The 25,710-nt window shown below is 44.0% G+C and overlaps 3 protein-coding genes across 10 annotated transcripts in view; 1 reads left to right on the top strand and 2 right to left on the bottom strand.

Annotated features, from left to right (window-relative positions):
• The window catches only part of Prmt7 (protein arginine methyltransferase 7), an 87,268-nt gene that overhangs the window by 35,456 nt on the left and 26,102 nt on the right, over positions 1–25,710 (bottom strand). The window contains exons 1-2 of one of the 5 annotated variants that reach the window (XM_036188752.1): positions 23,196–23,256; positions 7,500–7,666 (exon numbers count right to left, since the gene is read on the bottom strand). In XM_036188752.1, coding sequence (XP_036044645.1) covers positions 7,500–7,594 — 95 coding nt within the window. In that variant the 5' untranslated portion in view covers positions 7,595–7,666; positions 23,196–23,256. Of the gene's footprint in view, positions 1–7,499; positions 7,667–9,288; positions 9,460–23,195; positions 23,257–25,710 lie in introns of those variants that run through there. The other 4 variants (XM_036188749.1, XM_036188753.1, XM_036188751.1 and 1 more) reach the window with 4 other exon arrangements.
• On the top strand, positions 9,458–18,408 carry Slc7a6os (solute carrier family 7 member 6 opposite strand). The gene is made up of 5 exons (XM_036188759.1): positions 9,458–9,681; positions 9,789–10,055; positions 15,172–15,381; positions 16,734–16,854; positions 17,643–18,408. The coding sequence occupies exons 1-5, from the start codon at positions 9,490–9,492 to the stop codon at positions 17,768–17,770; spliced, it is 918 nt and encodes a 305-aa protein (XP_036044652.1). The 5' UTR covers positions 9,458–9,489; the 3' UTR covers positions 17,771–18,408.
• Positions 20,857–25,710, bottom strand: part of Slc7a6 (solute carrier family 7 member 6) — a 33,390-nt gene continuing 28,536 nt past the window's right edge. For all 4 annotated transcript variants that reach the window (XM_036188757.1, XM_036188754.1, XM_036188758.1 and 1 more), the window contains 3 exons: positions 24,960–25,109; positions 24,158–24,341; positions 20,857–23,427 (listed from right to left, as the gene is read on the bottom strand). In XM_036188757.1, coding sequence (XP_036044650.1) covers positions 23,333–23,427; positions 24,158–24,341; positions 24,960–25,109 — 429 coding nt within the window. In that variant the 3' untranslated portion in view covers positions 20,857–23,332. The remainder of the gene's footprint in view (positions 23,428–24,157; positions 24,342–24,959; positions 25,110–25,710) is intronic.

Below are 25,710 nucleotides of genomic sequence, written 5' to 3'. Positions count from 1 at the left end.
AGAAAGAAAAGGTAAGTCAGAAATCTTTGCTAATAAAGACATGCATGAACATATCAAAGAGCTCCCACATATAAATGTAGTCTTCAATTGGATGGAACAAGTATGTCATCCACTATAAAATATTTTAATAGCCTGGTGTGGTACCTCAAACCTATAATCTCAAGCATTTCAACGCTGAGGAAAGAGAATGAGTTTAAGAACAGCAAAACACAGTCTCAAGAAAAAAAAATTTTTTAACTGAGCATGGTATCACTTACCTTTACTCCCAGGACTTGGGAGGCATAACAGGTGGATCTCTGTGAGTGAGGCCAACATGGTATATATAGTAAGGCTTTGCCTCAAATAAATAAATACATGAAGATTTTAGTTATTTGGGGCAAGAAATACATGCACCGTGGCATAAGTGTGGATGTCAGAGAATAATTTTATGGAATGTAGTGCTCTCCTTAAACCATGTGGGTTGCAAGGATTGAGCTCTAGTCTTTAGACTTGGCAGCAAGCACCTGTACCCACTTGAGCCATCTTGTAAGCCCCCAAAATTTATTTTAATATGGTCAGTTACTGTCATTCTCTGCTATTACAAAAAATCATCTCAGAGCAGATGCTCTTCTCACACCCAAAAATGTTCTCGTAGTTAACCTAGAGAAGTAATTTCTAAGTGTTTGTTTATTTATGTGTGCATCAGAAATCAAAGGTCAATTTGCAGGAATCAATTCTTGCCTTCCACCTTTACATGGGCCCTGGGTATGTAACTCAGGTTGTTAGTGTTGGTAGTGAACACCTTTAACCTGCTGACCCATTTCACTGGCCCACCAGTTAGCCTATAATAGAAACCTATAACTATGACTGTCCTGGTCATATTAGAACTCAATAACCCTAACCCTTGACCTACCCTTGAGTAATCCTTGTATACCTTAGAACAACCCTATACATTCACACTAGGAAGAGGAATGGAAAAGGGAGAGCCCAGAGCTGCTGTCTATGTGTGGGTCATCAGGTCAGAAGTTCACATCCCATCGGGGGAAATGACTGCCTAAATGCACTGTGTAAAGAGAAGAAAGTAACATCCATACTTTAGTTCACATCACATCATCAGGAGAAACAAGAAGCTAAATACGGTGTGTAAAAGGAAGAAAATCAAATACAAGATTTCTTGAGTGGGCTAAGGGCAGATGGAAATGGGGACATGAGCAATTATGTGAGGGGATGGTGGAGGCAGAGTGCTGAGGAGGACTGAGAGGGAGGGGTGCATTTCAGGGTCAGGTAGAAGACTGGAGCAGGGGACTCTCCCAGGAGTCTATGAGAAGGACCCCAGGTTAGACTCCTAGCAATAGTGGATAAGTAGCCTGAACTGGCCATCTCCTGTGACCAGATTGGTGCCTGGCCCAATTATCATCAGAGAGACTTCATCTAGCAACTGATGGAGGCAGATGCAGAGACCCACAGCCAAACATTATGCAGAGTTTGGAGAAGGAGAGTAGGAACAAGAGGGGCCAAGAACACCACAGGAAGGCCCGCCCATACAATCAACTAACCTGATTGAACTGACAACCAGGAAACCTGCATGAGACCGGCCTAGGCACTCTGCATATATGTTACAGTTGTGTAGGTTGTTCCTCTTATGGGACTCCTAACAGTGGGAACCAGGGCTGTCTCTTGTCTCTGACTCTTTTACTGGCTTTTAGGACCCTACTCCTCATACTGGCTCACCTTGCCCAGCCTTAATGTCATGTTTTAGTGATACTCCTAGGAGACCTGCCCTTTCCTGGATGAAGACAGAAAAGGAGGGGATGGGGTGGAGGTAGAAGAGAGGGACTGGGAGGGGAAGATGGGGGGGGGGGGGGGAGCCGTAGCAGGGATGTAAAATAAATAGATGAATATTTTTGGTTTTTTGTTTTGGTTTGGTTTTTGGTTTTTCCGAGACAGGGTTTCTTTGTGTAGTTTTGGTGCTTATCCTGGATCTTGTTCTGCAGACCAAGCTGACCTCGAACTCACAGAGATACACCTGTCTCTGCCTCCCAAGTGCTGGGATTAAAATCGTGCGCCACCACCGCCCAGCTTAGATGAATTAAGAAAAAGGGGGGTGGGGGGAGAAAATCACATCCATATTTTCTACTACAGCAACTAAAAATTCTAGAAACTTGAGGGCTGGGGAGATGGCTCAGCAGTTAAGAGCACTGTCTTCTCTTCCAGAGGTCCTGAGTTCAATTCCCAGCAACCACATGGTGGCTCACAACCATCTATAATGAGATCTGGTGCCCTCTTCTGGCCTGCAGGCATACATGCAGACAGAACACTGTATACATAAATTTAAAAAAATTCTGGAAACTGTGGCCAGGGGTGGAACTCAGTGGCATAACACATGCCAAGCATCCGCATGTGTAAAGCCCTTAATTAGATCCCCAACACAATATACATAGGTAAATAAATAAAGAAAAGTAAAATGCTGGAAACCTTGCGCAAGGTCAAGATGAATAATACCCAGGACTCAGGCCATAGCCTGAAGATGCTCTCTGGGAACTCCAGGAGAAGCTGAGGCACTAAAGAGGCCTCCAGCTTTCTGCCAGCTGGCTGGGAAAGTTTATCTGAAATGCAGATTCTCTACATACACCAAGTCAGGTCAAAATGGAGTCCGGAGAGCGGCATTTGAACCAACTCTACCGCAGTTTTAACTCTAGCTGTATATACTCTACACTTGCAGAACACTACACTGAAAGAACACTTTTCCTCGGAACCACCTACAGTCCTTCCTGTGCTTACTTTATTCTCCCCAAGCTTAGGAGGGAGCTGCAGGTGCCACTCAGTGATAGAATACTTACTTGCCTAGCATGCTTTAAATGAAGATGAGGGTATAATCCTAAGAATCCTCACTTCATTCCCCATCTACCCCATTGTGTTGGTTAGTTTTTTTCAAAGTCTGTCTTAGTTTTGAGACAGGTCCCCAACTATGTATCCCTGGCTAGCCTGGAACTTGATACATAGACCAAGCTGTTCTTGAACACAAGGAGATCCACCTGCACCTCCCAAGTGCTCAGCTTCAAAGTTTATGCCACCACCAGCTTGGACTGATTTTAACTGTCAATTTGTTTTTTGTTTTTTGTTTTTTTAAGATTTATTTATTTATTATGTATACAGAAAAGAGTGCCAGATCTCATCACAGATGGTTATGAGCCACCATGTGGTTGCCGGGAATTGAACTCAGGACCTCTAGGAAGAGCAATCAGTGCTCTTAACCTCTGAGCCATCTCTCCAGCCCTTAACTGTCAATTTAATACAAGCTAGAAGCACCTGAAAAAGAATCTAAGTGTGTAATCATCCAGATCAGTGGCCTATAGGTAACCTGAGTAACTGCACCTGAAGACTTTCCCTAATAAATTCTGAGATAGGGTTGGAGATAAGCTCAGTGGTAGAGCGCTTGTTTAGCAAGCACAAGGCCCTGAGTTCGATCCTCAACTCAAAAAAAAAAAAAAAAAGCCACACCTCCCTTTTAATCCGGGCGGTGGTAGGTGGATCTCTGTGAGTTCAAGGCCAGCCTGGTCGACAAAGCAAGTTCCAGGACAGCCTCCAAAGCTACAAAGAAACCCTGTCTTGGGGGTGGGGGGGAATTCTGAGATAAGGCCTGGAGAGATGGCTCATAGGTTAAGAGCACTGGCTGCTCTTTCAGAGGACCTGAGTTCAATTCCCAGCAACCACATGGTGGCTCACAGCCATCTATAATGAGATCTGATGCCCTCTTCTGGCATGCAGGTGTATATGCAGATAGAGCACCATATACGTAAAATAAATTAAAAAAAATTTTTTTTAATTCTAAGATATACAGATATTCTGATATATTTAATTATTTTTTTCATTCCTTTGAGTCTGTTGATCTAGAGGACCCTGACTAAAACAAATTGTGGTTCTGGAGAAACAGAATTGTAAGGATGAGTTTCTCTAATAGGCTTAGCCTGTCTAGAACAGGTTCTTCAACTGAATAGAATCTATAGTCACTAAAAACTCCTCAGATAGCTGGGATGTTGGTGCACATCTTTAATCCCAGCACTTGCGTGGCAGAAGTGGGCAGATCTCTGAGCTGGAGGCCAGTCTGATCTATAGAGCAAGTTCCAGGACAGCCAGGGCTACAAAGAGAAATCCTGTCTTGAAAAACAAACAAAAAATTCCTTAGATAGTATTGAGAACACTGAAAACCCATGGTGTGCACTATTTAAAGAACTTATCGAGATAAATGCATTTGCTTCCCAATTCTCCTCTTGTGCGGTATAGGAAATTTAGTGATTCTGTGTATGAAACCTCTGAACATTTGTGAAAATATAATAAAACAGTGACCCTGGTTCATTCCTTTAAGCAAACTTTGGACACAGTTACAGAAGACAAAAATGAGTTGGGTAATAAAATTGACTGGCTCCAGATGCACATAAACAATCTAAAGGTTTGTAAGTGTGCACTTGAAGAAAATCCTCTGGACACACCACCCCCGCCCAAAAAAATTCATTAAGTGAGTGAGCTACAAAATAGTAACAACAAGCACTCAGGAGTCAGAGGCAGAGATCCAGGACAGGTACCAAAGCTACACAGAGAAACTGTCAGAAAAGAAAAAAGGAAAAAGGAAAGGGAAAAAACGGAAAAAAAAAAAAAAACCAACCAAACAAACAAAAACCCAAAATAGTAACAACAGCTAAGTCACACCTGAGATGCTGAGAACCAGAAGTTTCCTGGTCCTTCAAGTTGGGTGCCTCAAAAGTTAGAGGAGTCCTAGAAATAGCTGTCACTCATGGGGGGCTACAACCAGTAATTACGTAGTCCGCAAGGTGGGGTGCCCCTGTAGTCCCAGTCTGGCACCTGGAGCCCAGAAAGTTGCTGCAAAGTGGCTGGTTCCTAGTCCACCCTGAAAGTTTGGACACTGGTTTGCTGCAGAAGGAAGGAGCGGCAGCAGAGCAAACGGACTCACTGGCAAGAGGAAGAAGGCCAAGCCAGTAAGTGGGGGAGCTTCCTTCTGAAAACCCCTTTTCATCTGGGTGCTGCCAGAAGGTGCCACTGCAACCAGGGTGCTTCTTCCCACCTCACCCAAGACAACATGAAAAATTCTTCAGGTGCAGCTCCCTACTCAGGTGAGTCTAATTATGGCAAGGTAACACTAAAACCAACCATAACAAACAGCCACCCAGTCCCATCTGCATTGTCTACAGGAAACTTTCATCAATTTCCATCTCCTCTTCCAGTGCTTCTTTCTACAAAAAATAAGCAGCACCTTATTTCTGACACAAAGGCAGTATAACTCTACACTTGCTCTTTTCAGGTAATATACTCTGAAGATCACTCTACCAGTGGAGGATGAAATGAAGAACGTTTATGTCTTCCCAGTTGGATTGTATTTTGCAATACAGATGGTTTGCCTAACAATGTAGATAGACATGTTATTTTCAGTATTTATTCTGACTCAGAATAAAACCAACGAAGCCAAGAATAAAGAAAACTACATGTGCCGGTTGGTGGTGGCACACACCTTTAATCCCAGCACTCAGGAGGCAGAGCCACGGATCTCTGTGAGTTCCAGCCTGGGCTACCAAGCAAGTTCCAGGAAAGGCACAAAGATACACAGAGAAACTCTGTCTCAAAAAAACCAAAAAAAAAAAAAGAAAGAAAGAAAGAAAACTACATCTATTTGGTGCTAATTAGGATTTCAGCCTAAGATAAATTCATGCACTATTGAAAATGTGCTCCCTGCCCACTTTATATATTGTGTGCACATCCGTGTATATATGTGTGCACAAGCACAAGTTTATACAAGCATGTAGAAACTGTAGGAAAATCTCTGTCATCTTGATTTACACTGTGCAGCTCCTTTGAGTCCATGTCTCTCACTGGCCAAGTTCACCAATTAGGATAGACAAGCTTTTAATCCTGGTACTTGGGGGGCAGAGCAAGTGGGTCACTATGAGTTCAAGGCCAACATGGTTTACATAGTGAATTCTCTAACAGCCAGGGCTATATAGTGAGATTCCAGCTATAAAAAAAAAAAAAAAAAAGGCCTAGAAACTAAACTAAGGTCCTACAACCACTTCACCAACTGAGCTATGACTACAGCCTCCCTACCCACTTTTTTTTTTTTAATTTATTTTAGGAGCTAGAGAAATAGCTCAATGGTTAAGAGAACTGGCTGTTCTTCCAGAGGACCAGGGTTTGATTCCCAGCACCTACATACGGCTCACAACTGTCTAACTCCAGTACCAGGGGATCTGACACCTTCTTCTGACTTCTGTGGTCACTATACACATGTGGTGCACAGACATACATTCAGGCATACACATAAAATGCCAGATGGTGTGGCACTTGGTGTGGTACTTAGTAAGATCCTGTCTTCAAAATAAATAAAATCTTGGGGCTGGAGACATGGCTCAGTGGTTAGGAGGACTCAATTCAATTCCCAGCAACCACATACATGGTGGCTCACAACCACCTATAATGGGATCCACTATCCTCTTCTGTCTGGTGCCCTCTTCTGTCAAGCAGGAATACATGCAAATAGAGCACTCATACACTTAAAATACTTAAGTAAATCTTTAAAAAATAAGTAAATAAAATTTAAAAGCTAGTTATTTTAATTATATGAGTCTATCTGTGTGAGGATACAGGCACCTGTGAGTGCAAATACCCAGAGTCCAAAAGGGGGAATCAGATCTTCCAGAGCTAGTTACAAGAGGTTGAACTGTCTATGTCTACCCTCTTAACTGCTGAGCCATCTCTCCAGCTCCTTACCCACTTTTTAAAAGATATGTCCACTCACTAGATTCCTGGCTTTATCAGCCACTCACTTCTCACCACTCCACTGCCATAACTCAGCTCACTGCTGTTGCTAATGGTCATCAGCTCTCAGGACTTCTTAGCCTGACCCTAACATTACTCCCTCTTTCCTAACTTTCCCTTTTCTTTCCATCCTAACTTTCCTTCTGGCTTTGTCTCTGCCTCCTCAGCTAACCCTGGTTTGACATTCCCTACCCTCCTTTGTTGAGATCCTGCAACCTCTCTCAATTTCAACTTCCCCAAGTTCTACAAATTCTGTCTCAAGACCCGTGCTTCCACCTACCGGCATCATCATCTGAATGTCCAAACCTTAACACCTCACGTCCCACACCTTTCCCTCTAGAACACTGCCATTCTTCCAATGACCCCTCCTCTCAGAGAATAACATCTCCGTCCCCCTAGTCACTCTAGCCAGAAGACAGCTGGTCCTTCCTGACCTGTTCTGCCCTTACTGCACACAGTGCGTTACTAAACTCAAGCCCCTCCTAACTGGTTTTCCTCTCACCTCCACTGCTTCTTTCTACGTTAGGATTACAGTAACCACCCACCCCCCCTTTCTCTCCAACCCACTTCCCACACAGCTTTCAGCAAGTGCTTTCTCCTCCTATTTAACATCTCAACAGCTCAGAAAACAACGTCCAAAATCAACATCACTGAGCCCTATCTACCTGCAGCCAACTGAGAGCATCCCTTGTTACCTGGCAATTTCCTGGTGGTAATCATAGTGTTCATCCTCCTCCAGCCATTCCAGGGATCCCGTGGTTGGATTGGCACGGCCACAGAAGACCTTCATGGTGCCAACTGGCTCCTCAATTCACTTCTTAGGAACAGATCTGGATATCAGAAACCCAATCAATTATAATGCCTATAGTGACGGCAAGGGACAAGAAAACAAAAAAGGGGGAAAAATCAAGAAACAGACAAAAATATCAAAGACACTTAAAAATTTTATTCATGATGACACAAGTCTTCAATCTCAGCTCTGGGGAGGAGAGGCAGGAGGATCTCTGTTAAGGTCAAGGCCAGCAGGGTCTACATAGGAAGTTCTAGGCCAGCAAGTACTAGCGATAGCCCATCTCAAAAAATATATTAATCAGTATTTTAATATTTCCAGCAAGGGTGATCTCATTTTATATACAGCATATACTATCAAGAACTATGATAAAAGTCAGGTGTGGTAGCACATGTCTACAATCTCAGCACTTAGGAAGCTGAGGTAGATAGAAGTATCTGAAGTTTGATGCCAGCTTGGGCTACGCTGTGAGATCTTGTCACAAAAACCAGAACAAAATACGTGATGGCACATGTCTTTAATTTCAGCATTAGAAAAGTATAAGCAAAGCCGGGTGGTGGGGGTGGGGGTGGGGTGGTGGGGGTGGTGGGGGGGGTGGTGCACGTCTTTAATCCCAGCACACAGGAGGCAGAGGCAGGCAGATCTCTGAGTTCTCGAGGCTAGCCTAGTCTACAGAGCAAGTTCCAGGGCAGGCTCCAAACTACACAGAGAAACCCTGTCTCAAAAGAAAAGAAAAGAAAGGTAGAGGCAGGAGGATCTCTATGAGTTCCACGCATGTCAGAACTACACAGTGAGACCTTGTCTTTTTTTTTTTTTTTTTTAAATCCCATAGTAAATATATAATACTGTCTGGAAATTTTGGCTCTCTTCAGAAATTCCAACAGGATCAGAAGTGCCTCACAACCCAGGTCCAACCCTCAGGTGAGGCAAGTGAGAAGGCAAAGTGAGGCAAGCAATGAGCTAACAGAAGAGAGCAAGAGCGCCCAAGTGAAGTGGACATTCCTCACTCAGTATATTAAACACACTTATCTGTGGTGTCACTAGGGTTTAATCTAAGAAACGACGCACTGAGGTCCACTCCAGAGTTTTAATTAAAAGCATGTCTACGGAGAGTACACACATTTACTGCACTACTGCGGGCAAGTGTTGTAAACTCGTGAATAGTTTCCAACTACTAAGAACACGGACTAAAAAAGCCATCCGGGGCCGGGCGGTGGTGGCGCGCTCCTCTAACCCCGGCACTCGGGAGGCAGAGGCAGGCGGATCTCTGTGAGTTCGAGGCCAGCCTGGTCTACAGAGTGAGTTCCAGGACAGGCTCCAAAGCTACACAGAGAAACCCTGTCTCAGCCATGCGGAATAAGAGGAACGGCTGAACGGTTCGGGGACCGAAGGCAGGGGCTGCGTACAACTGAGGTCCGGGTTTGCGTGGCAGCAGCGAGGCTCCCGGCACCACCAGTCTTGTGCCCCGCACCCTGCTCTGTGCTCAGCCACATTTCGAGAAAGGACAGTCACCCAAGCGGACCGCTAGGCTGGGCAGACCTGTCCCGCCAGGGTACCTGAACAAGTCCACGTGGACTCTGGAGAAGTCCAGAAGTATACCGGAAACCCGAATATACCCACGCCAGGGCCCTCCGCCAGAGCCCTAGAAATGAGGTCCGAAGGTTGGCTGCACCCAGGACCAGCCACGGCCCTACCTCCTCAGCACCGCCAACAGCTCACCCGCCGTGAGAAGTACTCCATTCGCCGCCCGGGCTGCGGCCATGTTGCCTCGCCCACCGCACGGGGGCGGGGCCTCCGTACGTAGGCGTGACGTCCACGCGGCGCGGCCCTCTGCGGGACTGGAGAGGTCTCCCGTCGCACCCCGCGCCTTCCCACAGTGCTCCACGAGAGTCGCTATGGAGGCCGGCAGGACCGCGGTGTTGCGCGTGAAGCGGAAGCGTAGCGCGGAGCCTGCCGAGGCTCTCGTGCTGGCCTGTAAACGCCTCCGGAGCGGCGAGGTCGCGTCGTCTGCTCAGGAGACGCGGGAGGGTCCGGAGACAGCGGCTGAGAGCAACGTTTTCCAATTGGTTGCTACCGTGCGCTCCCAGGTCTGAGATGGGCATGGACTGTGGGTGGAAAGGATCTTTGAGCGCTGCCCATGTACAAACAGTTGTTGAGGTCATCCTTTTCCTGTCTCTCCCCCCACACCCACCAGGAAGAGCCAATCCAGCAGCTTGTGCGGGCCGCCCTGCGCCCGTCCCGGAGCAGCCAGCTGCGTATTCGCCGCGATCTTCGTGCCTCGGTTCGCGAGGTCCGTAAAGAGGGCCGCTACAAGGTAGTCTCCAGCCACCGATCTTCTGGGATCTCCGGTAGTTTGGAGCCCCAGTGTGTGTCAGAAGCCGTCGGGGATGCAGGCTTCCAGCTGCTGGACCTGGTCCACGAGGAGGGAGACCCAGAGGCGGCTGCCACAGACTGCTGCCAAGTGAGTGCTGGACGTCTCTGCTCTGCTCCCGACGGCAGAGACAGCATACACGCTAAGCTTAAGGATGGATGGTCCACTCTAAAAGATAGCTTTAGGTTACCTGTTCGGTGTTTTGTTTGGTGGAGTTAGGGTTTTGCTGTGTGGTACTGGCTATGTAGCCCAAGCAGGCCTCTGACACGCCGCAGTCCTCCTGCTTCAGCCGCCCCCAGCGCTGGGATTACAGGTGTGTACCACCACACCTCTCACGATTGGTTCTTTCCCTCTCCTTTCCCCCCATTCCCCTTTGTCTCTTAGTCAGAGGGGGAGGTTTCCAGGCCAGCCAAGACTACGCAGTGAGACCTTGTCTTGTCTCACCAAAAAAAAAAAAAAAGATTGGGTGTGGTTGTCCAGGCCTTTAATACTAACACACTCAGGAGGTAGAAGCATTAATACCTCTTGGTGTTCAAGGCCAGCCAGGGCTACACAGTGAGACCCTGTCTCCAAATACAATTGTTGTAGGCCTTTTGAAAAGTAGATTTGGGCCTATTTAAAATATATACATTATTATTTAGAGATTATGTTAGACTTTTGTTGCTCTGACAAATGAAGTAAAGGAAGGAAGGAATGTTTTGGTTTTCTTGTTTTTGTTTTGTTTTGCTTTTTAGCTCACAACTTCAGAGATTTTGGTTCATGGTCAGCCTCAATTGCTATGGATCTGTATTGTAGCAGAATACTATGGCAACAGAAAAGTTTATGTTTTCCTAATCATACTTCCAGGATTCAACCTAGATAAATAATTCAACAAAAGCACACAACTGTGGCATTAAAAAAGATACTGTTGATTTCCTAAGCTGTTGTGCTACATGCTTTGCTAAGGTTTGGTTTGGGCTTTAATTTGTTTTATCTTCACAAATACTATGAATTAGATACTTTTATCACCATTTTGTTTTTACTCTTTCAAAATAGTAGATTTCATTAGGACATTTCTATACTGTCTTTTTTGATCACATTCATTCCCTCTACCCTTTTTTGTTCCACTCACTCCTTCTGAACCCCTCTTCTCAATGAGCCCTGATTATTCTACTGTTATCACTGTGGTCTTTGTTTGTGTGTGTCTGTGTTCCCATGATTTACTTGGGATGGCTTACAGAAGCATGATGATTGAGAGGTTTCTAGCTGTGTTACCTGGGCTTTTGTGTCTATATGTTTCTTTCTGAGATAGGGTCTCACTATGAAGACCAAGCTCTCACAGAGAGCTGCCTGCCTCTGCCTCTCACATAATGGGATAAAGGCGTACACTGCTACACCTGGCTTTGTGTATTTTTCATTAATGTCTGACCACATGCCTCCTTTCTGGAGAGTTGAATAACTTAATATACAGGGAGGCTTAGAACAGTGCTTCCTGGTGAATAGATGATAAATACTCATTAAATGTTAACTATTGATACTGGTGTGCCTGGAAGGCTAGTAGCCACTAGCTGATTGTGTGCTTAATAAAAAATTAAATTGGTCACATAAACTTAAAAAACTGGAATTTCTTAGGGTGACCCATGAAATGCAAGCATAGTACTTGGAAAAGTAGATAACCTTAATTTGTGAAGATGTTACCACATTAGAGCAGTGGTTCTCAACCTTCCGAATGCTGTGACCCTTTAAAAGCTCTTCACGTTGTGGTGACCCCCAACCATAAAGTTATTTTGTTGCACCAGGTAGTAGTGGCACATGCCTTTAATCCCAGCACTCAGGTGGTAAAGACATGCTTGGTCTACAGAGCTAGTTCCAGGATAGCCAGGGTTACACAGTGAAACCTGTCTCTGGAAAAAAAGAAGAGGGGTTGGGGATTTAGCTCAGTGGTAGAGCGCTTGCTAGGGGTTGGATCCTCAGCTCCAAAAAAAAGAAAAAGAAAAAAAATTGTTGCTACTTTGTAAGTGTAATTTTGTTACTGTTATGAATCGTAATGTAAGTAATGTAAGTATCTGATGTGCAGGGTATCCGATAGGCCATCCCCAAGAATATCAAAATGCACAAGTTGAGAACCACTGATTAGAAGTAAAGCAGCTGTGAAGAAAGGAAAGCATGGTAAAGCTGTAGGTCTTCTGCATTCCATAGGTTATAGGTGACTAAGCCTTGTGTTATGCTAGGAAAACAAAACAATCTAGTATTGCAGGTAGCCGCATGTGTGTTTATTTTTTCTAGGAAAGATAAGTTGCACCTATAGTCAGTGGACCAGAGCAAGTTCCTTTCTTTCCATTGGTTGAATCGATATGCAGCCCTCAGATAGTGTTAAGTGTTGGTGTTTCTCAGGGTCATCTCTACTTTTTAAATGGAATGGCAGTGAAACTAGGTAAGGGCTTGTTCTCTCCAAGATTATCACCATTTTTCAAATGCAGGACATATTCATTGTGATACTGCTTATAGAGGCTAATAATTCAATAAATAGATATACATGGGGCTATAGAGATGGCTCAGCAGTTTTTGCTGTTTCATCACGAGGACCTGGGTTTGGTTCCTAAGCACCCACATAGGCCCCTTAAAACTGCCTGTTACTCCAGTTCAAGTGGACCCAGTACCTTTTGGTACTGGGCACAGTGTACAAGTGGTGTACATACAGACAAACAGGCATATGCGCCATGCACAATGGTTTGGAGTTTTAAGACCAACATGGGAAATACGTGTTCAGCAGTAGAACGTGCTCTGTGTAATGGAACTGAAAATATGAGGGCATATATGCAGACATTAAAAATAATTTTCCAAGGAATGGTGAGGTTGCTCAGCAGGTAAAGGTACGACCTGAGTTCAGTCCCTAGGATTGTGCACATGGCAGCACTGTCCTGGTTTCCTTCCTGTTGCTGTGATGCATTTTGAACAACAGTAACAGGGTAGTAAAGGTTTTAGGAAAGACAGGAAGTAGCAGAAACCATGTAAAATGCTTCTTTCCTTGTAGTTTTGGGTTTTTTGGAGGCAGGGTCTTGTGGGGGGCCATCCCACCCCCACTTTTCCCCAGGGTACTCTTGAGCAGGAGCAGCAGGAAATATTAGATAGAAATATAGCTAGAGAGACAGACAGAAACACAGAATAGCCTCGGAAAGACCTAGATCCTTGTCCATTGGATCCAAAGCTTTTGTCAAAGGGGCTTTTTATAACAATGCCAAGGGGAGGAGCAAAAGACCTCCTCCCCCTTGCTAGGTACAGCCAAGTGTAGACCCTTCCAAACACCTGGCACTCAGGCCCGTGGTCCAATCATCCTCTTATGCAGTCCTGCTGGAGAAAGCCACTAGGAAACCTAGGTGAGCTCCAACAGGGTCTCAGTATGTAGCTCTGGCTGTCCTAAAACTCAGTGTATAGACCAGGCTGGCCTTGAACTCAGAGATGTCTGCCTCTGTCATTTGAGTGCTGGGATTAAAGGTTGTGCACCACTATGCCATGCTGGAAAATGCTTCCTAGTGTCTTGCTCTCTCAGGCTTATGTTTAGCTTTTGGAGCCCAAACCCCCTGTTCAGGAAATGGTACGGCATAGTCTGTACCCTTCTATAATTAACAACTCACAGACAGGGCCACTGGCCAGTCTACACAATCCCTCAATTGAGATTCTCTTCTCTGGTGACTCTAAGCTACCTGAAGTTTACAGTTAAAGCTAACTAGGACACAATTGTAATAAAAAAATTAATTGTCCTACAAAGTATAGTGGCTCAATGCCTATAATCCCAGCATTTAGGAAAGTGAAGCAAGATTTCCAAGAGTTTGAGGCCAGTCTGGGCTAATGTAGTTCAGACCAGTAACGAAAGTTTTAAGAGTAAATGAAAAACAACACAGCAACCTAAAAGTAAACTAGAAATTTAGGGGTAAAGATTAGTGATAAAGCACTTTTGTCTAGCTTATATAAAACCCTCAATTCAAATTTCAGCACAAAAAAAAAAAAAAAAAAAAAAAATCACTTAATTTATCCACAACCCGAAAGTAACTAGAAGGAAGCTGGTTAATTTACTCTGAATATAAAATTGTTTGGCACTTTTGTTAGTCTTAGAAACTTAATGACTACATAATTTAGTGGGTCAGGTGGGGATCTATTAGTTGGAGCCAGAACTCTCCTCAGAAAGAGCTTTGATGGGCTAGAGGTTAAGAGCACTTGTTGCTCTTGCAGAGGACCTTGGTTCAATTCCCAACACCCACATGGCAGCTCACAACCATGGTAACTCGGTACCAGGGAATCCAACACTCTCTTCTGACCTCTGAAGGCACCACATATACATGTGGTACATATACATACATATAGGCAAAACACTCATATACTTAAAAAAAATCTTTGAGGAGCAAAAGCCTACACAAAAGCTTGTACCACTGATTCCTTTGTGACTTTAGAGCAAGGGAAATTTCCCCTGGGTTTGTATGTGTGCTTTGGTCATGGAACATTCCTACTTTTGTATGGTAGCTGGTTTGAGCTATGCAGCTTCCTGTGATGAACATCTGCAGCATTGCCCTGCAGTTTCCCGATGACCCAGGCTCTGTGGTCAGCTAGAGAACATCTTAACCTGGGCTAGTTCTTTTCTGGGACTTTTGTGTTTTCAAACTCTTCCTTCTTACAGAGAGATTATAGGTGAGTCTAATTTATTAAATTTAAGATATTGGTCAATTAGGATGAGCCAGATGACAGATTTTGTAGGCCTTTTAGTAGGAAATGTATATGGGCCTATGGATCCCCAAGGAAGACCATAATAGCAAAGAATATTCAAAAAGACCTGTAGAAGCAGGTAGAAAGAGACCTGCAGTCCCAGTATTTGGGAGGCAGAGGCCTGTCTAGTCTATATAGCAAGTTCCCTGCCAGTCAGGGCTACATAGTGAAACCCTGTCTCAAAACAAAATGTATCTTGTACACAGCATGAAAAACAATAACAGGCCTTCATTTACCCAGTCCTTAGAACATTAAGTTTTGTTTTTTGTTTGTTTGTTTTTGTTTTTCCAGACAGGGTTTCTCAGTGTAGCTTTGGAGCCTGCCCTGGAACTCTCTCTGTAGCCCAGGCTGGCCTCGAACTCACAGAGATCCGCCTGCCTCTGCCTCCCAAGTGCTGGGATTACAGGCGTGCGCTATCACCACCCAGCAGACCATTAAGTCTTATTGCTATCATCTGTCTTCTTTGTAGACCTGTGATCCAGATGTGATCCTCTGCAATTCAGTAGAGTTGATCCGTGAGAGGCTGACTGTATCTGAAGATGGACCACAAGTGGAACATCAGAAGGAACCAAAGCATAATGATGACTATGTATATGACATTTACTATATGGAGATGGCCCCTCCAGGATGGATTGAAAACATCTTATCTGTGCAGCCCTACAACCAGGAGTGGGAGCTGGTAAGGGGTCTAAAAGGAGAAGGACATGTACCAGGGTATTTGGACTTCCTATACCCTACTCTTTTTTGGTTTTGTTCTTAAATTTTAAAATTAATTTTATTTAGTGTATATGCCATGGTCCATGTGTGAAGTCAAGGGACAACTTGATTCTTCTGTCTCCAAAACACAAATGCTGGGACTTATGCCACCATTCCTTGCTTCCTTCATCCCCCCTCCTTTAAAAAGTTTGTGGGGCGGGCTGGAGAAATGGCTCAGTGGTTAAGAGCACAGACTGGCCAGGCATTGGTGGCGCACACCTTTAATCCCAGCACTCAGGAGGCAGAGGCAGGCGGATCTCTGAGAGTTCGAGGCCAGCCTGGGCTATCAAAATGAGTTCCAGGAAAGGCGCAAAGCTACACAGAGAAACCCTGTCTCGAAAAACAAAACAAAACAAACAAACAAACAAAAAACCAAGAGCACAGACTGCTCCTCCAGAGGTCCTGAGTTCAAATCCCAGCAACCACATGGTGGCTCACAAGCATCTGTAATAAGATCTGGTGCCTCTTCTGGTCTGCAAGGACACATGCAGATAGAACACTGTATGTATAAACTAATAAGTCTTTAAAAAAAAAAAAAAAAAAGTTTGTGGGGCATGTGTGTGTAAATGCATGTTCCTGTTTATTGGAGCACATGGAAGCCCAAAGTTAACATTAAGTGTCTTCCTTGAAGCAGGGTATCTCACTGAAGCCAGAGCTCTCCAATTCCAACTAAACTAACAAGACAGCTTGCCCCAGAGATTCCTATTTCTGCCTCCCATGTGCAGGGGGTCTCAGGCAGGCTACCCAGCCCACTCAGCTTTACATGGGTTCTGGATATCCAAACTCTGGTGCCTAAGCTTGTACAGCAACTATTTTATCCACTAAGCCATCTTCTAGTCCCATATTTTTCTGAAACAGTATCACTATGTAGTCCAGGCAAGCCTTGAATTTTGGCAGTCTAAATTGCCTCCACTTCCCCAATATTGGGATTACAAGCATATAATACCACACATGGCTGTGAACTCCACTCATAATGTTTGGGGTTTTTTTGTTTTGTTTTTGGCTTTCAAGATAGGGTTTCTTTGTGTAACAGCTCTGGTTGTTCCTGGATCTCACTTTGTAGAGCAGGCTGGGCTCAAACTCACAGAGATCCACCTGCCTCTGCCTCCCGAGTGCTGGGATTACAGGCATGAGCCACCACCGCCCGGCATGAACTGCCATTTTTACATTGTACCTTTATTTGAATCTCCCCAAGATGGTATGCCAGTAGCTTTCCCTAAGGAGCATAATTTAGAGGTTTTGGACTTAAACTTGTGTTTATGTTGAGATGTTCAGGTGAATGATGATCAGCAACCAGAAGACACATATGATGATGAAGATGATGAAAACAGTGAAAATAATTGGCGCAATGAGTACCCAGATGAACAAAGCAGTGATGGAGATGAAGATTCTAGAGGTAGGTAGCAACCCAAATGGGGAGGGAGTCAAGATTGAGGTGAAGATGTAATTAATTGATGGATATGCTGCAAATGGCTGGCTTTCCTTCTCTTTGCAGGGGAACTGCTAGGGTATAATATCTTTTTAGTCCTAGGTTCTAATCCTTAGTCGTTACTGCCTATGTATGGGAAGTTATTTCACTTCTTTGAACATCAGTTTCTCTCTAAAAATGAGACAATATTGGATCAACTTTAGCATTTAGTAAAAGGTGTAGCCCATTCTTTTCCTTACTTCCATCAAGCAAGAAAGTATTAGCAGTGTTGGAGAGATGCTCAGTGGCTAAGAACACGGCTGCTTTTAAAAAGATCTGGGTTCTGTTCCCAGTACTGACATGGCAGCTCACAACCATCCTTAAATCCATTTAATTCTAGGGAACCCTCTTCTGACCTTTGTGGGCACCAGGCCTACATGGGATGCACATACATACATTCAGGAAAAACACTCAAATACATTAAAAAGTAAGAAAAAGCCTTTAATTCCAGCACTTGGGAGACAGACAGGTGAGTCTGTGTTCAAGGCCAGTCTGGTCTACAAAGTGAGTTCCAGGTCAACCAGGGCTACAAAGAGAAACCCTTTGGGGGGTGGGGGGGAATATTAACATATCTCCAGAACCTTCGCTGTGGAAGGAGAACCAACTTACACACACACACACACACAGACACAGACACAGACCCACACACGAGATACATATGGGGGGGTCGAGCATGTATTTTATAATGGATAATAAAATCTTTATCTCCTTTATAGGTTCTAATGAATACAACAGCTTCAGTGAGGAGGAAAGAGACAGCAGGCACTTGATGTGGAGCAAGTACCCTTTGGATGTGCAGAAGGAGTTTGGCTATGATAACCCCCATGATCTGGATTCAGACTGATGGTCTCGTGAGATTCTTCCACAAGCCCTTGAGGGCTTGGTGACTGCACTACCATCATCTTAGGATGCTTAACTGAACACGTAGAAAGAAAAACCACCCCAGCACAGTAAAGACTTAACTAAGTGCTAAGTGAAGCCAAGAATGCTGGCTCATGCCTGTGATTTCCAGCATTCAAGGATCTGGGAGCAAAAGGAGCACTGAAAATGCAAGACTAGCCTAGGCTACATAGAAAGTTCTAGGCTAACCTGGGCAAAATAAGATTCTATTAAAAGAATAAAAATAGTAAGTGATCCTACAGTCTGAAAAATAAAATGATGTAAAACCTCCAGCTCAGGTGGTTTTTCCGTCATTCTACTTCTGTGCTCAAGCCTAAAAGGAGCTTGTGAGAGGAAGCACCTTACTTCATCAGCAGTATAATTTACCTTCCCTACTGGAGTGCCTGCCTCCAGTGAAGCTTGTTTTCTTTGATGGAGGTCATCTCTACAAGGGCAACAGTGGCTCCCCTGCCTGAGCTATGGGAGATCCCACCCCACCCCTGGACTTTGATAATGGTTGTAATGACTGCTCTCATCTTTCGACAGTGGTGCCAAGGAACAGTATTATGTGATATTCTTTAATAAAAAATAACTTTATACACAGAAGCGAGCAGTTCTTTTAAACCCTTTTCAATCTAATTTTTTTTTTCTTTTTTTTTAATCTTAGGTGTTTTCCCCACAGAAAAGGGAGAGGTTAGTGAGACAGACATTTCAGAATTAACTTGATACGCTATGGGCTAAGTTTACAGCACTCATAAAAAACAAGTTATGCCGGGCGGTGGTGGCGCACACCTGTAATGCCAGCACTCAGGAGGCAGAGGCATGTAGATCTCTGTGAGTTCGAGGCCAGTCTGGTCTACAAAGTGAGTTCCAGGACAGCCTCCAAAGCTATAGAGAAACCCTCTCTCGAAAAACAAAAACAAACAAAAATTAAAATGAATAAATAAATAAATAGCAAGTTACAGGGGTTGGGGATTTAGCTCAGTGGTAGAGCACTTGCCTAGTAGACACAAGGCCCTGGGTTCGGTCCTCAGCTCCGAGGGCAAAAAAAAAAAAAGAGAAAGAAAAAAAAACAAGTTACAGTTCAGTATACTTCGGCCAATTGGTTCCAGCACTGCCAAAATCCACCATATGTTCAAATCCCTTACATAAAATGACACAATATTTGCGCATACTCTGTCTTAAGATTATAAAAATCTAATGTAAGTGCTATCTAAATTTTACCACTGGTGGGGAAGGACAAGAATTTGTACACGTTTAGAATAGGCACATTTCCCCCAAAATATTTTTTTAAAATCTACAAAGAGTTGAATTCATAGATGACAGGGCTCACATGCATGGAAGACTCCCCATCAATAGGACCACTTTTGTTGCCAGAACTCTTGGAAGCATCCCCTACTCATTTTCTAAATCTCAGCTTCCTTAGGCCTAGATGGAGTAGTAGTGTCCAACTTTCCACAGCATTTTCTATATATGCATTGTGCAAGTGTATGGCTGCTGAGCACTTAGAATATTAGTGCAACTGAGAAACCTTGGGGATTTTTGTTTTGTGGCATGGTGAGACAGTCTTTTTTTAGCCCTGGCTATCCTGAAACTCAATGTATAGACGAGGCTGGCCTTGAACCAGAAGAGATCCACCTGCCTCTGCCTCCCTAGAGCTGGAATTAAAGGTGTGGGCCACCACCACCCCCACACACTATTTTGACTTTTTTTTTTTTTTTTTTAAACTAGCAATCTTGCCTTTGTCTTCCAAGTGCTAATATTACAGGTGCAAGCTATCAAATAGCCACATGTGGCTAGTAGTTGCTGTAGTAGATACGATAGGTCTAGGGAAATAACACTCAGAACATTCGATTCAGCAAATGCCCTCTTGTCCTGTGATAGCTGATCCATGGGAAAATGAATTACACAAATGCCTGCCTTCTTACCACTACTTACAAGTTCATAAACCTCTATTCATTCATTCTCTTTTTCTTCTCTTTTTTCTTTTTTTTTTTTTTTTTTGTTTGTTTGTTTGTTTTTGTTTTTCAAGACAGGGTTTCTCTGTGTAGTTTTGGTGCCTGTCCCGGATCTCACTCTGTAGACCAGGCTGGCCTCAAACTCAGTGAACTGCCTGGCTCTGCCTCCCAAGTGCTGGGATTAAAGGTGTGAGCCACCCCCGCCCGGCTCTCTACTCATTCTTTCACTATCTGTAAGCCTTTACCTAAATGGTAGTTCCTACCTACAAGGAGTTATTAAACTTGTCAAACTAATTTTGTGTCAAACTAAATTTGATCTAAGTTGTGTACTCAAACTATCCCAGTTACTTTATTCTGAGTATCAATAAACAACTCAGTGTTGCAAGTAATTAATAAGCAGCAATCTTGATCTATAGCAGTCATCTTGATCTATAGGCATACAAACAGGACTAAAATCCTATTCGCCACTATAGTGTGCTCACTGCTGTGTATGTGTTCATTAAGTTTTGCTAACATTAAAGGGCCAACAACTTCACAGACTGTACCTAATGCAAAAGTGGAACAAACTGTACCACTCACTGTAAATGGGATTAACACCCCAGGAGGTGGATTCAAAGAAACAAAGACCTGGTGGGAAGAATTACACCATGAAGCTTGAGTGCTGTAGGAAGTCTGGCTTCTTTCTCACAAAAAGGGTTCCTGGGAGAAGCTGTGTTCAGCTCAAAAGGAAAATATGCTGTCACAGTCAAGTGACAACATGGCTCACTAAGCAAGTATTTGAGCATCTTGAGTGTGAGGTCCCTCCTTCTCCCAGAAACCACTGGAGGGCAGCAAATCCCTGGGATTAGCTGGGTAACGGCCAAAGACCACTAACATCAGGGTCACACTCTGCTTGAAAACTTAGCTCTAGAAGAGCCTTGGAGTGGTTGCCAGGTTGGCTCAGACATGAATCATGTTTGTATAGCTTAGGCAAGTCCATCTTTGCATAAAATACCTTATCGTCAGGCAGGAATTTACAAATCCCCAACCCATGGCAGTAAGAATGTCACCCACAAGCTCTCAAAGACGCATTCCCAGAACCAAAGGCAACTGATCACACTCCCCTAAGTCTTTATTTGAGCAAGCATATATCCAAGGTTACTTCTTTGCAACTAGGACCAGTTTGGTAAATAAAAAGGATCAGAAGGCGAGAATGCCTCACAGTAGTTATCTGTATGATTCACAAATTCCAAAATTTAAAGATGAAATGTCCGTGGGGAATGCCAAGACAGCAAGTTCTTCTGTGTCCAAGATGACGATGTCTAAGGGCATCCCAAGACAGTTGTGCAATCCACTGTAGACATACTGCCCACAAAGATCCAAGCCCGTTATTTTGGCCTCAACTGGCAGCCTAGCCTGATCACCAAAATTAGCTGTTTTGACCCTTTTCCAAGAGCCAGACTGAGGCTGAAGCTGTTTTCTCCTAGTCTTCACTGACCTTCATAAGGAGAAAATAACAGATGCACAAGTACCAAGTTCTTCCTGAGATTTCAATCTCACCAGCTCTTGGACAAGAGAAGGCAAACAGGTGTACTATCCCACCACCCAAAATGGTTTAGAGTGTGAACAAAGCCTGATGTCGACGTGGTTTTCAGAAAGTTAACAACACTTCCAGCACCAGAGTGGGCTTGCATGAGTCTACACAGCAAACCTCACACAGGCCCTTAAACAGAACAAGCTATTTGATGACTTGAATCCATGAGATGTTCTCCAAGTCCACTAACAACTGATGGATCAGGTAATCTACCTGAATTCCAAAAACATTCCAAGCCTCTGACACTTCATAACAGAAATCCAGAGATTAACTTTCTATCAACTAGAATAAAGGCCAAAGGTCTTAATAAAACGAAGGATTATCCTTCAAAATAACAATATTACCAGACTTCTGGCTCATGAAGTTGCTCATCTGTCCTTGCTGGAGCTGAGCCAGATGACAGTAACATGTGACTTATCTATATATTAAAGTATAACAGGTACATGTTTTAAAATGTCCTTTGTTTTTGTTCTTGAGACAGGGTCTTACTATGTAAGCTCAGATAACATGGTACTCACTGTGTAACCCCAGGCTAGCTTTGAACTTTCAGCAACTCGTCTGCCTCAGCTTATTGAGTGCTAGGATCACAGGTGTTCACCACCATGTCCGGCTTTAAAAATCCTTTAACTTCAGCTTCATAGATAATGCTCAACACATGATGAGAAACATTGTCAGAATCTGACCTATATCACAGTGAGACATCGCTGAGGGCCAGGAGATAATGTTTTGAGTACTTGGACTTTGTTTTTTTTTAAGACAGGATCCTGTTAGCCCAGAGTGGCTGCCTGGAACTTACGATTAGCTAGCCTAAAGCTAGCCTCAAATTCAAACTCCTGCATCACCATGCCAAGTGCTCAGATTACAGGTGTCTACCACCACACCAGCTAAGGTAGTTTTGTTTTTTTTTTAATAATTTATTGCATCCTGTAGACAGATAATCACTAATGGTTTGCTACAATTGGTGTCCTGGATTAAATATCAATAAATAATGAAATACAGGAGTTTGAATTTGGTGATAGGAGCAGCTTGTCAGGTAGTAGCAGAGATACTCCCACTCAGCTAAAGTAATGAGGTTTTCTTTCAGCCCTTGTTTCAAAGGCTCCACGGCACCATGGCTTCAGCTAGGAAGAAGGCTATCAAGTGGCCAAGACAATTTCTTTATGAGCCAGAAACTCACTTCCTTGCTTAAGGATTTTGACCATAGTGCTAATATAATCTGAGCAAAGTCAATCAGACAGGCAGTACCTACTTCCTCAAGGAGATGGGTACTCTACACCAATAAGATCCCAAGGGTATTCCAACATTCAGACCCACAAATGAGAAGTCCTCAGCAGGAGGACTTTCATACTGAGACCCTGAAGATGAAGACTCTTCTTCCTATCAAGCTTGAGCATTAAGTTCCAGGGCAGGGAGTGATGTTCCTCTTGTGGAATTCAAGAAAGGGGGCACACATTGATCCCATGTCAGTTAAATAAAAGCCAGGCTGTTCATGCTACTCAACAAACAAACAATAAAAAAGGAAATTTTTCCCTAAGGAAGAATTTTGAGCCACAGGAAGAAATGGCAGCATTTCAGGCCTCTAAAAATCAAGTAGCTGGACTTGGTCAGAGGAAAACGTCCCATGAAGGAGCCCCACTGTAAAGACTCCTGGTTTAAACTGCAAATAGCTGTGAACCGTCATTGTGAGCCATAGCTGTCAACCTAACATACCCTCTTTGCTCACTACAACGTACCATACCAACAGGGTTGCACCTATCTGCCAGAAGCAGCAAAACTAAATCAATCCCCTACCCCAACCTCCCCTCCCACTTAAGTCCCCATCTTCAGGCTGGCCTGATTGGTATCTTCCCATAGCTTACCAATGAGAGAGCATTAGCCCTGAGCCCCCTTACAGAATGCGGGCCAAGAGGCTCCTTTAATTCAGAAGGGTAGGGTAACTGGTCTTTGGTGGCTGTAGTCACAGCCTCTGGGCTTCAGGGAATGTCATCTCTGGCTTCTAATCAGTTTTCCTCTCAACATTTTTCTCTTCAGCTACATCTAGCTCAGTCAAGACGCAAAAGCAAAGCTTCTGGGTTACTCTGGTGACAGTAGCTAAATGAAAATAAGAAGCACAGGATTTAGCAAACATACTTTGGTACAGTTCCAATCTGAATACCAGAAAGGCTGAAAGCTTAACTGTGACTCCTTCCCACCCATCCCTTTGGCATACCAAGCCTAGCTTGGCCCTTTACAACCAACAAGCCTCTCTACTCCACACCCAGACTTTTCTCCCCAGGTGTGGTGGTTCACACCTATAATCCTAGCACTTGAGAGGTAACGGGGGGGGGGGGGGGGGGGGGCCCCCGCAGGAAAATGAGGAGTTCAGGGTCATCCTCAGCTATATAGTGAGTTCAAGACTAGCCTGGGTCACACAAAATCCTGTCTCAAAAAAACAATAACAAGCTGGGTGGTGGTCGCACATCTTTAATCCCAGCACTCGGGAGGCAGAGGCAGGTGGATCTCTGTGAGTTCGAGGCCAGCCTGGTCTACAGAGTGAGTTCCAGGACAGGCACCCAAAAAACTACACAGAGAAACCCTGTCTCAAACAAACAAACAAACAAAAAACAACAACAACAACAAAAAATACAACACCCAACAACAAACAAACCCAACACCAAAAAACAGATAGTGCTTTAACACTAGAATAGAACACAAAAAAAGTATGGTGGGCAGCCAGGTTTTATCCCCTGGCCATTAAGTAAGGAGGAAGCATTGGTAGCCTCTACACATACCTAAGCATAAGTATACAGCCAGTGAACAACGGAGTCAAAGCAACACTCACCCAGAACATTCCTAATAAAGAGTGGCCTCCGGGACTCTGGCAGGTAAACAGCCATGAAGTAGACAGGGACCCCAGAGAGGGCAATCCCAATGCCAATGAAGGAATTGATGGTGTCACTGAAGAGGGGTATGGCCACCAAAAACAAGGAGCATATGCAGAACACGATGGGAAAAAAGAGGCTCAGCTGAAATAGAGGCAAATGAGATTCAGTAGAGTGGGATGAAAGAACACAGCCTGAACAAAAGACGCTTTAAGATGAGGACCCAAGGGGCTGGAGAGCACCGACTGCTCTTCCAGAGGACACTAGTTCAATTCCCAGCACCCACATGGCAGCTCACAACTGTCTGTACTCCAGGATCTGACACCCTCACATAGACAAACATGCAGGCAAAAGCACCAATTCAAATAAAATTAAAAATAAATAATTTCTTTTTTTCAAAAAAAAAGATGAGGACCCTAAATAAATAAATCTTAAAAAAAAAAAAAATTAAAAAAAAATTCAGGACTGGGTCTTCCAAAGGACCTGGGTTCAATTCTCAGCACCCATATAGCAGTTCACAACTCTGTAACTCCAGTTCCTTCCAAGGGATCTGACACCCTTATGTAGGCAAAACCCCAATGGACATTAACTAGATAAATAAATCTTTAAAAAAAATAACAAATTCAGTTAAAAAAGAGACCCACTCCTGCTAGTATGCATAAGCTGTGTGTGTTGAGCCCTTCTTGGCTACACAGTTCCGAGCTGATCTGGACAACATGAGGCCCTGTCTTTTATTTCCTTTTTAAAAAGGGAAGTGCTGACCTTGAGAGGCCGAGGCCAGTCAGGCTCTTTCCAGCGAAGGTAGAGCTGTCCAACAACAGACAAGCCCACAAAAAACCAATAGCTGAAGCTGAAGTAGTTGATGAGCAGGAAAACATCTTTCACGATGAGGTAGATGAGTGTCATGGTGCACTGTGGGGTGGGTGGTGGAGAAGAGAAGTGAGGATCATTACTGCCAGACACACCAGGAGACTCCACTACCCAGCAGTCTGTCAGATCTGAAATAGCTTTACCATTATTAGCTCTGGTCTTCAGTTACTCCTACTTGGCATCAGATAGACTCATTATTCACATTAACTTTCAAGGCAACATCTTCACCTCTACCTATACTCAGCAACCCCATTGTGGAAGCACTTTGGTTTGCCTCCCTGATGGCAAACAGGGAGGTCCTTAACATATCAACCATAGTGGGAATGACCTTGTTAACCTAGAGCTCTTTAGGCCTGGGTCCCAACTACCTACAAGCAAATGGAAAAAATGATAAAACCACCATAGTGATCTGGAGCTTTTGAAAGGAAGATCAGCGAGAGGGATCTATATCCACTCTGATAGAGGGATAACTACTTGTTTCATTGAATGAAAATAACCTAGTGGATAGGGTTGCAGGGACTAGCTTTCTTTTTTATTTGTTTGTTTGTTTGTTTGTTTTTTTCAAGACAGGGTTTCTCTGTGTAACAATCCTGGCTGTCCTGGAACTCAAAGAGATCTACTAGACTGCCTCTGCCTCCCAGGT

This window comes from Onychomys torridus, chromosome 5 (assembly GCF_903995425.1).
Source record: "Onychomys torridus chromosome 5, mOncTor1.1, whole genome shotgun sequence".
NCBI lineage: Eukaryota > Metazoa > Chordata > Mammalia > Rodentia > Cricetidae > Onychomys > Onychomys torridus.
The sequence above is the reverse complement of the archived record's forward strand: the minus strand, read 5'-3'. Positions and strand labels throughout refer to the sequence as shown.

What these genes read in the sequence shown, in the direction of transcription:
- Slc7a6os (XM_036188759.1), top strand. Translation starts at nt 9,490, where the DNA reads ATGGAGGCCGGCAGGACCGCGGTGTTGCGCGTGAAGCGGAAGCGTAGC. An exon ending in TTGCTACCGTGCGCTCCCAG is followed by an intron (nt 9,682 to 9,788) that starts GTCTGAGATGGG and finishes CACACCCACCAG; the next exon opens with GAAGAGCCAATCCAGCAGCT. An exon ending in ACAACCAGGAGTGGGAGCTG is followed by an intron (nt 15,382 to 16,733) that starts GTAAGGGGTCTA and finishes TGAGATGTTCAG; the next exon opens with GTGAATGATGATCAGCAACC.